Source organism: Hyla sarda, chromosome 4 (assembly GCF_029499605.1).
Source record: "Hyla sarda isolate aHylSar1 chromosome 4, aHylSar1.hap1, whole genome shotgun sequence".
Lineage (NCBI taxonomy): Eukaryota > Metazoa > Chordata > Amphibia > Anura > Hylidae > Hyla > Hyla sarda.
The window spans coordinates 396,549,809-396,562,458 of NC_079192.1; the positions used below are offsets into that span (position 1 = coordinate 396,549,809).

The window sequence follows — 12,650 nt, forward strand, 5'->3', positions numbered from 1 at the left end:
TCAGGTCTCCTCTACAACATACAGGAAAGAGGTGCCTTATTGTTTGGGTAACACTGCTCTTTCGATTGGCAGCCTTATTGGTACCGGAACTTTGTTGCTTGTCTGTGCCCATATACCACCAACCCTATTGACTGTCGTCAAATAACTTTAGTATACAAAGACTCATGCCAAGTTGGAGGAGAACATTGGCTCCATCATAAGAGTTTATCACATTGTGATGTCTTCTTTTATCTGTTATTACCAAACCGTGAGAATGGCCCGGTCTTTTAATTGTTTTTTTTTTTAACCCAGTGGCCATGTCTGGTATTGCAGTTTAAAACTACTCAAGTGCTCTTATTTGTTCTGTCTAAGGCTTCAACTGGGACAATGACGAGAGTTGTTTCCTATGAGTAGTAATTATGAATGTTTACATTTTCTATAGAGTTCTCCTTTGAAATTTTGAATAATTTTAATGATTCAGTTTTTATGCAATGGAAAATGGGTGTAGACCATTAGACATATTTTAGCGCTTGTGACTTTAATATCTATAAAATACAGAATTATAAAAAGATAAAGTTGATTTGGTAAAAATAAAGAAAAAAAATTGTGTCACACTTCTCCTCAGGTTGTGTGTGGTATTGCAGCTCGGTTTTATTTAAGCAAATGTAGCTAAGTTTTAATACCGCGCACAACCTGAGGACAGGTGTGGCGCTGTTCTTAGAAGAAATTAGCTCTGTTTTTTTTTTTTTTAAATTCCTGGATAACCTCTTTAGGGTATGTTCACACGTACAGTATCCTGTGCATACGTACAGTATCCTTTGATGCGCAGGATTTTCTGCTACAGATTTCAATGTAAACTACCGTATATACTCGAGTATAAGCCGACCCGAATATAAGCCGAGGCCCCTAATTTCACCCCAAAAACTCAGGAAAAGATATTGACTCGACTATAAGCCTAGGGTGGGAAATACATCATCCCCCCCCCCCATGTCATCATCCAGACCCCCGTCATCATCCCCCCCTTCATCATCCCCCCCCCCTTCATCATCACTGCCTGTCAATCCCTTCATCAGTGGTCTTCAACCTGTGGACCTCCAGATGTTGCAAAACTACAACTCCCAGCATGCCCAGACAGCCAATGGCTGTGAACATACCCCTAAAAGAAGTTCTCTAGGATTGATAGGCCATCAATGAGGACAATGAAGTTGGGGGGGTCTACGCTCCAGGACACCCTACTGATCAGTAGCGATCCTCCCTGAAGACATCAATACCTGTATGACTTTGTATGGTAATTGAACAGGTTCGACTGCATTAGCAACCAAATGTATGTAGATACCCAGTGGTTCCCAATAAACCTCATTGACCTATAGGGAGGCTCTATAGCGTTCCTCGTGCTGACAAATCTGACAAAATCTGGCAACTATACTCTTCAACAATAATGTAAATACTGTATATCTAGAAAGGATCTGTCATAACATTTTGGGATTTGTTTACAATTATAATATATATTTTTTTTTTGAGAGAGGGGGACTGATTACACTATGTATATAGAAGACATAAGCCTGTGACAAAAACACTAACCTAAAGGGGCCTCCAGCATTACAAAAAAACATAGCTGCTTTCCTCCAAAAACAGCACCCCCCTTGTCCTCAGTTTGTATTGCGGCTCAGTTCCATTGAAGTGAATGGAACAGAGTTGTAATACCGCACACTACCTGAAAATAGGAAAAAAGTGTTGGAGAGTAATAGCGTTGTACAAACATTTTAGTAGACATATTAAAGGAAGGATCACGTCCGTCCGGGGCCTCTGTCGCAAAATCCGTTTAGGTAACTGGAAAAAAAAAATGAATGCAATTTTTTTTTCCCCGGTTATAATCATGTGAAATGACAGACACCAACCAAAATACCCAACAAAGCCATTAAAGTGAATGGGGACCATCAGACTCCGTTGGTGTTCATGCAATGTTTTGCAGCCTCCGATGTGAATGAGGCCGAACTTCGGAAATCTGCACATAAGGAGCAAATGTTAATTCAGTGACTAAGTAGAATTTTCTTTAATATCCTTAAAGGGGTACTCCGGTGGTAAACATTTCTTTTTTAAATCAACTGGTGCCAGAAAGATAAGCAGATTTGTAAATGACTTCTATTAAAAAATATTTACCCTTCCAGTACTTTTTAGCAGCTGTATGCTACAGAGGAAATTCTTTTCTTTTTGAATTTCACTTTTGTCTTGTCCACAGTGCTCTCTGCTGACACCTCTGTCCGTGTCAGGAACTTTCCAGAGTAGCATAGGTTTGCAATGGGGATTTCCTCCTGCTCTGGACAGTTCCTGATACGGGCATCAGGTGTCAGCAGAGAGCACTTTGGACAAAACGAAAATAATTTTCTTTGTAGTATACAGCTGCTAAAAAGTACTGGAAGGGTAAAGATTTTTTTATAGAAGTCATTTATAGTGTTGAGCGGCATAGGCCATATTCGAATTCGCGAATATATGGACGAATATTCGTCATATATTCGCGAATATTCGCATATTCGTTATATTCTCGCTTTATTTTCGCATATGCGAATATTCACGTATGCGAAAATTAACATATGTGAATATTAGTATACGCGATAATTCGCATGCGCGAAAATTAACATATGCAAATTTTCGCATGTGCGAATTTTCGCACGCCAGTCTCACACAGTAGTATTAGAGCCTTCTTTACACCACACAAGCTGGAAGCAGAGGGGTGATCACTGTGATGTGTACTGTGAAGAAAACAAAACAAAAACAAAAAAAACGAATATTCGTAATTACGAATATATAGCGCTATATTCGCGAAATTCGCGAATTCGCAAATATGCGATATTCGCGAATAATATTCGAATTGCGAATATTCGCGAGCAACACTAGTCATTTACAAATCTGTTTAACTTTCTGGCACCAGTAGATTTAAAGGTGTTGTCCAGCTAAAGAAACAACCTGTGTATGGTGGCAAAAAGTATACTAAACAAACTTACTAATTTAATGTTATTAGCCATAGTGCACAGATTTTCCATATCACATGTGATGTCATGTCACTGGCATTCAAAGCTCCATCCCCTTCTCCCTCTTCCTCTATTGTCTGCTCGGGACGACACCAGTAATGTGAAGGGGGTTGCTGGTATTACTGTTCATTAGATGTATGACTGATTAGATAAGGCAGCAGGAAGCCGTATTCAGTCTCAGCAGTTTCTGTCAGACCGGGCTCACTGCTGATTTTTTTAACAAATCATAAATCTAACAAGCGCAGTAATATCAGTTCCCCCCCTTTACATCACTGGTCTCATCCTATGCAGACTGCTTACAGAGCCTCTGATGTGGCGTCACAGCTTACAAGGGAGAGACAGCTGAAATGGAGGATCTGTGCGCTATGGCTAATAACATTATATTAGTTGCTTCATTATACTTTTTGACACATTCAATGGACATTTATGCAGGTGCCATTGGGGTTCTTCCATACATTGCTTGTCAGTCGAACTCTATAGGAGTTATCCTACAGCTGTAGCTATAGTATGAAGACTATAATGTGAATAATATGCTGCTAATCACGTTACGTAATATACGCGTTATTTTCGTCATATATCAGGATCGGTTACAGTAGTGTTTCCCAACCAGGGTGCCTCCAGCTGTTGCAAAACTTCAACTCCCAGTATGCCCGGACAGCCAAAGGCTGCCCGGGCATGCTGGGAGTTGTAGTTTTGAAACAGCTGGAGGCATCCTGGTTGGGAAACACTGAGTTCTAACAATGTAATGGAACTTCCTATTTCCCTTGTAACAATGGGACTGATTCCTAAATTAACCAGTGAGTGTTGGACACCCCCTTAAAATTAGTATCTATTACAATGACCTGAATGTATTTATAATATATACATTTTAAATAGGACCTGTTGTTAGGTCTCACAATATATATGCCATGTGCAGATTCCCCATACATGCTATGGGACCAGCCTTGTAATTGTCCTTTTAAGCACCTTTATATAATAAAATATTTTTTTTAAACTTTTGTATATTGTCTACGTATTGTATTTTAGCCAATTCCTATTCTGCTGCTTCAAAATAAATAAATAATAATAATTACATTCAAATTGAAGTAAAGGGGAAAATGTATCAACCACTAGAGCTATATTTATTAAGGGGGTCACACCTTTTAATAAGTTTGCCAAAGAGAACAATTGTGGAGTTCTACTTAAAGGAGTACTCTGAGATTTTATATATATTTTTGCTTATATAGTACAGCAAAGGCTATTATTAGAGTATATATGAGAGGTTCTTGTGCTTACCTATTTTAGCTGATGTGGCAGGCCTGAGTTTTCAGCCATTTCTCATTGCAAATCCATCACTTAAAAAAAAACAACTTAATATTGCAGCCTACAATTCCCATAAATCCTCTGGCTGAGGGTTTGGTGTTTGATCATTACACCTGTTCAATTTATCAGACTGCTAGGGCTGGAGATTACCAAGATAAACCCATTAGATTCATAAGTCTAACGAGCAGCAGCAGCAGAATATAGGTAGAGCTGGAGGGGGGCTTATAACAACTATATATTCTGCGCCTTGAGATAACAGCAGCAGTATACAGATAGAGCTGGAAGAAAGGTATATAACTACTATATATTCTGATCACATGGAGATAGCAGCAGTTTACAAATAGAGCTGGAGGAGGGCTTATAACAACTATATATCCTGCTCCTTTAGACAACAGCAGCAGTATACAGATAGAGCTGGATGGGAGGTGTATAACTATTATATATACTGATAACATGGAGATAGCAACAGTATACAAATAGAGCTGGAGGGGGGCTTATAACAACTATATATTCTGCTCCTTTAGATAGCAGCAGCAGTATACAGATAAAGCTGGATGGGAAGTGTATAACTACTATATATCCTGATCACATGGAGATATCAGCAGTATACAAATAGAGCTGGAGGAGGGATTATAACAACTATATATTCTGCTCCTTGAGATAACAGTAGCAATGTACAGATAGAGCTGGAGGGGAGGTATATAACTACGATATATCCTGATCACATGGAGATAGCAGACAAAAGGGGTGGGGTTTGAGAGCTAGTAGCAGGGATCTGGTAGCTTATCATGTCATCCTGTAGTTCACAGGAAGTCAGAACCCAGAACTGACATCCTTCTCTGACACATTATGCACTGGATGGTTTGAAGAGTCAGACTGGGGATCACATGACCTATTCACGATAATGAAACTTATGCAGCTGTGCTGGAATGAAACATATGGCGCTATAAGGCTAGTGATAGTGAGTGAGCATTATATGTAGAGAAAAAAGCAAAACACAAAACCTGGAGTGCTTCTTTAAGACTGGGGTGTAAACGTGACAAGTGAGGTTCCCCTTCTTCAAATCCAAAATCTGATAGATGGACAATTTCTGATGACTCGTTTGCATAATCTCAAACTGATTCTGTCCTGATGACCTCTGGGTCCCTTGATCCCGCCTCCGTACTCAATAAGCCTCCAGTGACGGGCATTTTCCGAGATGGGATGGCATCATTGGGAAATTGGGCAGTTGAGGCTTTCTAAAGGATATGTTCCCCTTTATATTTAGTTACAGATCTTTTCTATGTCTGTGTATACAGACTTTTTGGTAACCCCCTACCTGTTGATCCTGTTGATGCTAGATTAAAGGAATTTAACTGTAATGACACAGGACCAGGGATGCAGTCAGTACATTTATAATGTTGAGGTACCTAGTAAATACAGCTGTAGCTGTAAAATATTCATATTCTCACATATGTAATCAGAGCTGTAGCTAGCTCATTTTGCACCCCATTTGGGCTCAGGGCACCCCTCAGAATTTTGTTTTTCGTGGGCCACACCTACCGAATTATTATTTTTTAGATGTTTCTTTTGTAGATTACAGTACTGCTATATGCAGCGACTCACAAATGACATATTCACTGATCAGAGTAAAACATTTTTCTTTCCCAACTGGCCCAGGACATCATGATGATCTCTTCCAGACAAAACTCTTCAGGGAAGAACCTGCAACACAAATATATTAGGCTCTGCACTTTTTCAGCATTATCCTCCCCTTTTCCCCCACAAATGCCTCCAGCCTCCTCCAAACACAATGCCACCAGCCTTCCCACAATACACAATATTTCCAGCCTCACTCAAATGCCACCAGCCCCCCCCCCCACTAGCACACAGAATACCTCCTGCCTTATCCATATTCTTCCAGCCTTTCCCACACACAATGCCTCCAGCCTCACCCACACACAATGCCTCCAGCCTCACACACACACACAATGCCTCCAGCCTCACCCACACACAATGCCTCCAGCCTCACCCACACACAATGCCTCCAGCCTCACCCACACACAATGCCTCCAGCCTCACCCACACACAATGCCTCCAGCCTCACCCACACACAATGCCTCCAGCCTCACACATACACAATGCCTCCAGCCTCACCCACACACACAATGCCTCCAGCCTCACACACACACAATGCCTCCAGCCTCACCGACACACAATGCCTCCAGCCTCACCCACACACAATGCCTCCAGCCTCACACACACACAATGCCTCCAGCCTCACCCACACACAATGCCTCCAGCCTCACCCACACACAATGCCTCCAGCCTCACCCACACACAATGCCTCCAGCCTCACCCACACACAATGCCTCCAGCCTCACCCACACACAATGCCTCCAGCCTCACCCACACACAATGCCTCCAGCCTCACCCACACACAATGCCTCCAGCCTCACCCACACACAATGCCTCCAGCCTCACCCACACACAATGCCTCCAGTCTCACCCACACACACAATGCCTCCAGCCTCACACACACACACAATGCCTCCAGCCTCACCCACACACAATGCCTCCAGCCTCACCCACACAATGCCTCCAGCCTCACCCCACACAGTGACAGAGGGGTGTACATGGGAGACAGGTGTGTACAGGGGTGACAGAGGGGTGTAGAAGGGTAACAGTGGGGTGTAGAGGGGTGACAGAAGGATGTACGGGAAAACAGAGGGGTGTCCAGGGGTGACAGAGAGGTTATGAGGGTTGACAGAGAAATGTAGTCAGGTGTGCACTACCTGAAGCTGAGTAGGCCTCTGTCAGTGGCGCCCCTGCTCCTTCCCTCCATCCACATCATTCTGTTAAGGGGCAAGGAAGAATCCAGCGTTCACAGCAAAGGAGAAGGAGGATTCATGGGAATCAGAGCTGCAGCATCCTATCCCTGCAGTGCGCACAGACATCTCTTCCACCCGGCCTGTGAGCTTGGAACTCACTTACAGTGCTGCAGGCCCTGCTGTGCCGTGAGAGAGTCACAGGTGTGCAGGACGGGATGGAAAATTCTATATTTTAGTGTCATCTTTCCCACTGGAGATAGATAGATAGATACATGATAACTGGACCCTCTATAATTATAGTGTAATTATACTGTGGTCTATAGGAATCTAAAATAATTTTCTAAAAATTTTAAGAACTATGTAAATTCTATATTTTAATACAACCGGATTTATTACAATGATAATAAAAGAGGGGAAATTATTATATTTAAATAATTTATGGCCTATTGTTATCGATTGTTGTGTTCTAAATGTGAAAAATCAGTTTTTATTTTATTGTTTTATTGTAAATGTGCAAATAAATTATGTTCTCCTTTTGTATGTTTATGGTTTTTATTAGATGAATATTTTTAATTACCTGATGTTTTATAAGTCAACGAAAGCAAAGTACCGCTATATTTCACCTTTAGATTTCTAACTTTCAAGTGTCAAGTTTATCAGAAGTCTTTATAGTGAATTGCCACTCGTTCACACATGGGGGAAATTTACTAAGAAAAGCATTTCACGTGCCATAGGATTCAGAGGATTCATTAAAGAGTCCCTGTCATCAAACTATATTTTCTAAACTTACTCAGATTATATACCCAAACTACTCCTAACAACCTCCTGCCCTTCAAAAAAAAAGTATTTTTCCCTTGCTCACATTGTGTGAGCTCCTGGCAGGAGAAAGTGGGCGTTCCCCAGCAGGCATGACATCACTAAAGCCTCCAAGAGCTGTGCCTCGCCATGCTCTGCAACCACTTCCTGAGGTTGGTCTCCTGCCAAGCCGGGAGGAGACCAAACTAACTGTTTGACCTGTGCAGGGAACAGAACAGAGCCACCTAGTGGCCGTTTTTTTCAATCACATTAAAAACATATAAAGGTTGAGAATTTTAACAGCAAGTAAATAGCAAAGTGTCTTATAATTACATAAGGAACAATATATTAAAAGTTTAGTTTGGTGACAGGTACTCTGTAAGAGGCTACAGCCTCAGAATGAATCATACATTGTTGTGGCTGCTCTGCATCAGCTACAAGCTAAAAGTTTACTCTTGCTCCTCCCATTTCAATTGATCATCTCTGAGATGTTTCGACACCTTCATTGGAGTCACCTCTGGTAAACTCAGTAGATTGGACAGGATTTAAAAAGACATAGCCCTGACCTATAGAGTCTCACAGTTGACAATACATATCAGAGCAAAAACCGACCCCCCACGATCTCCCTGCAGCACCCATTAAATGGGTGTGGGAGGGGCATAACGGCCATTATACCTTCTCCCATAGACATGAATGGAGGGGGCATGGCGTTACATCACATCTCGAGTCCCGGAAACCCCAGAGGTTTCCGAAACTGGAGACGCAGCCCAACATAGAATTCCGGTGCTGCAGGAAGATCGCGGGGGGCCTGCCGTTGGGATAGGGGATAAGATGTTTTTGCCCGGAATACCCCTTTAAGGCCTCATCCCCAAGAAGACCGTAGCAGAGGCCCAAAGTTAAAGTAGTCGGATCAATGTTTATGGCTATAAAGGATATTCTTGTCCTTTGAATAATTAGTATTACATTGTATTCACCAATGAAGACACTAAATCGTATCATTAGACTCCTGAAATCATCATGCAGTTCCTAAAATCTGTGCCTGAGGGCGCTCTTTACACACTGATCACAAGCGATGAGGCTGTAACACTCCTCAAGGTAAAGCTCACACGTTTGATAGTATACATAACTTTATTGGCATAGTACAGGCATCAATCTCAATATCAGACATTCCCATCGAGGACCGACAATTGACCGATATACACATAATATTTGCTCATTTCATTTATTTGTTACTTTCCAACAACATGAAGAATTCTTTAATTTTTTTAAAATTATTTTTATCTTTATGTTTTTATTCGTCTCCTCTCGTCCTGAAGCTGATCTGACTTTCCAGTGACCGATTTCTTTCTTCAGAAGTACCGGTGGCTTCAAGTATGGCAGGAAGAGGGTTAATGGGATTGGACTCGGGTGCTAACGCATCTTATAATCGTGAGATATCGAGGCTTCACACAGCTGGCCTTTGAAATCCAATTCTACTGTGAAATCCAGATCGCGCTGTAATGGATAGACCAGATAGTAGTTTAGATATTAGGTTTAACCACTTAGGGGCCACAACTGTTTCTGGAAATAAGGCTCTAGTTGACATGGACTGGAGGTGTAACGAGAAGCAAATGGGTCCTAAATTAAAATCTGTAACAGCGCCTCCTATGGTCACCATTTGCTATTTAATGAGGGGAGATTTATCAAAACCTGTGCAGGGGAAAAGTTGACCAGTTGCCCATAGCAACCAATCAGATCGCTTCTTTAATTTTGCAAAAGGCCTCTCAAAAATGAAAGAAGCAATCTGATTGGTTGCTATGGACAACTCAGCAACTTTTCATCTGCACAGGTTTTGATTAATCTCCCCCCATGGTGTTTTCTTATGTTGCGGAGGGGTATTCAGGCTTCAGGGCCTGCAGTCCACCGTGTAGCTCTGGGCCCATTCTATACCTTCATGGACGTCACTTGGGGCGGGGCATCACAATGCTCCGACCCCTGTGATCGGCAGTAATCAGACCCGGAGCGAACATGCTCCGGGGACTGATTACAACGGGGTGCTGCGTGCAAGATCACGGGGGTCCCCAGCGGTGGAACCCCCGCGATCAGGCATCTTATCCCCTATCCTTTGGATAGGGGATAAGATGTCTTAGCGCCGGAGTACCCCTTTAAAGTGTCATTTAGACCCACTGAAATTGTGAGTTACTGTATAAGCAGGTGAAATTTGCATCAGGGTGCGTGACTTACCAGACAGAAAAATCTGATCTTTTTACCACACAACAAAAAAAGGGTCAGGTCTGAGTGATAGCCAGGGAGTGATCACAGTGGGACCGAGACCCAATGTGGTCTAAACTTTTATATGCCTGAGCAACATGTCTAGAGTTGATCTGAATAACAGTGACAATTATTAAGAACTAGTGAGGAGCGGCATAGGCGGCATATTCGGATTCGCGATATTTCACGAATATATGGATTAATATTCGTCCTATATTCGCAAATTTCGCAATAATCGTTCACTTCTTTTAAGCTAAATTCATAATGAGATTCGCAAAATGTGCATACGCGGTTATATCTTTCAACTAACTACTTTCCTATTGGTTGCTAGAGATGTTGCTAACCTCTGACAACTGTATTTGCATCCTTCTCATTGGCCCACAAGCTAAATGAAGGGAAAGATCAGTGTCCTATGGAACTGATGATATTCGTGCATATTTGGATATTCGCCTTTTTTGGACCACAAGCTGGAAGCAGGGAGGGATGATCACTTTTTATTTACACAGTACACATCGCTGTGATGTGTACTGTGAAAAAAAAATAATATTCGTCATAACAAATAAATGTAGCTATATTCTAAATATTTGCAAAATCTCAAAGTGCTGCTATACGCGATAAAAATTCGCTATTCAAATATTAGCGCTCAACACTATTAAGAACCAGTACGCCCTAGTAATAATATTACAATGCCAGCATATGTAGGCATTGCCAGTTCTAAAACATGGACTTTTAGGGAGTCATGTGACATGAAGCAGTACCAGTCACTGTTGGAACAGGAGCCTACTGTGGGGACAACCTGCTTATTGAGGGACTACCGGCCTACTAGGGGGGCTACCAGGATAATAGTGGGATTACCTGCCTATTGAGGGGACTACCTGAATACTGGTGAAACACACCTGCCTAATGGGGGACTAAATGTGAATAATAAGGGAGACATAGAAAAGGAAAGTGTCTGAGATGGGTTTTTTTTTCTGGCACATTCTGCAAAGAGTCGTGGATGGAAGAAAAAGAAAACAACTCCAAGAAGACGTCACCTGTGAGACACTGCAGGAATCTACTGTTATATGGTCACTATATGGGGGAATATTAGCCTGTATACAATGCGTTTTATTAAGTAACTATATGGCAGTATTATTCAAGGGGTGGGAGAGCCAGGACCAAAATTTTCCCTGGGACCCATGGGATTCTATTCAGCTGGTTTAAAGGGGTATTCCACACCTAGACATCTTATCCCCTATCGAAAGGATAGGGAATAAGATGTCAGGTCGTGGGGGTCCCGCCGCTGGGGACCCCCGGGATCTCGGCTGTAGCACCCACCTGTTGCGGCTTCAGGCAGCGCTGGAGGCTCTCATCCTAACGCCTCACGACCAAGGTGACGGGAGATCGTGACGTCACGACTCCGCCCCGTGTGACGTCACCCCCCGCCCCCTCAATGCAAGTCTGTGGGAGGGGGCGTGACGGCTGTTCCCCTGAATTCAATTGTAACTTCATCCTTAGGACGCACACACAATTGACAAAAAAAGGTTGCCTTTAGCTGTCTTTTATTGGCCATTTTAATTTAGAAAATGTTAAAAGCTGCAATACCTTACACTGCCCATAGATATAAAGCATAGCCTTTTTTAATCTTAGTAAAGTATAATAAATAATAATGATATCGCCTCCATCATCTATCAGATGGCACTGTTTCCAAATCTTCTCCGGTACCTTTAAACTGTTGACAACTAAGATTTCTTTTACAGTTTTTGAGGCTGAACTAAGTGGTTTTTAATATAGTATTATTGCTTTATATTGCGGATGGATTTCCTGTAGTGTAAATCAAAGCTGTGAATTTATGGTTAACGTCCTTAGATTATAAACGGGAGCCTCTCTTTCAGCTGACAGTGAGCAAATAGAAATGCTTCAGAAATAACATCCTTCCTTCTTGTTAGAGATCAGGGAGAAAAATGAGGTGTATTAGAATTTGCAGGGGAAGACGTGCCATAGAAATGAGGCAGTGCCAGCAGCTGGCAGCCACGCTCTCTGCATCCTGCATACTGATCAGTGACACCATGCTGCCATTGTGCCCATTTTCCCATCTGATCCTCTCTTTTTCTGTACTGACAGCTCAGATTAGGAAGAACTGCAGCTTGGGAAGTGGGGCATACATGGAAGAAATCAAATTGCTACCCTATTTGGCTGATGCCACTATAATCTTGTTCTTTGAGAAGATCCCCTCCTACAATCTTCCCGTGCCCTAGGTCAATGGTCCCCAACCCAGTCCTCAAGACCAACCAAAATCCTGGATTCTTTCAGGTTCTACATTGGAATAGAACATAGAAAATTAAAATCCTTGAGGACCAGGTTAGGGACCTCTGTCCTGAGAGAAAAGTGGAAATATCTTTTCCCTTGTTTGACTGCCTATAAATTTGCATAGTTTCCCACTATGAGAAAAGAACTTGGGGTCAGACTGGCCAAACATAAGGACCTTCCTATGACTTTCTTACCA

The 12,650-nt window shown here is 42.2% G+C and overlaps 1 protein-coding gene across 5 annotated transcripts in view; it reads right to left on the reverse strand.

Annotated features, from left to right (window-relative positions):
- Positions 1-9,030: 9,030 nt before the first annotated feature.
- The window catches only part of PRMT8 (protein arginine methyltransferase 8), a 144,355-nt gene continuing 140,735 nt past the window's right edge, over positions 9,031-12,650 (reverse strand). For all 5 annotated transcript variants that reach the window (XM_056517261.1, XM_056517259.1, XM_056517260.1 and 2 more), the window contains exon 10: positions 9,031-9,409. In XM_056517261.1, the coding sequence (XP_056373236.1) occupies positions 9,326-9,409 (84 nt within the window). In that variant the 3' untranslated portion in view covers positions 9,031-9,325. The remainder of the gene's footprint in view (positions 9,410-12,650) is intronic.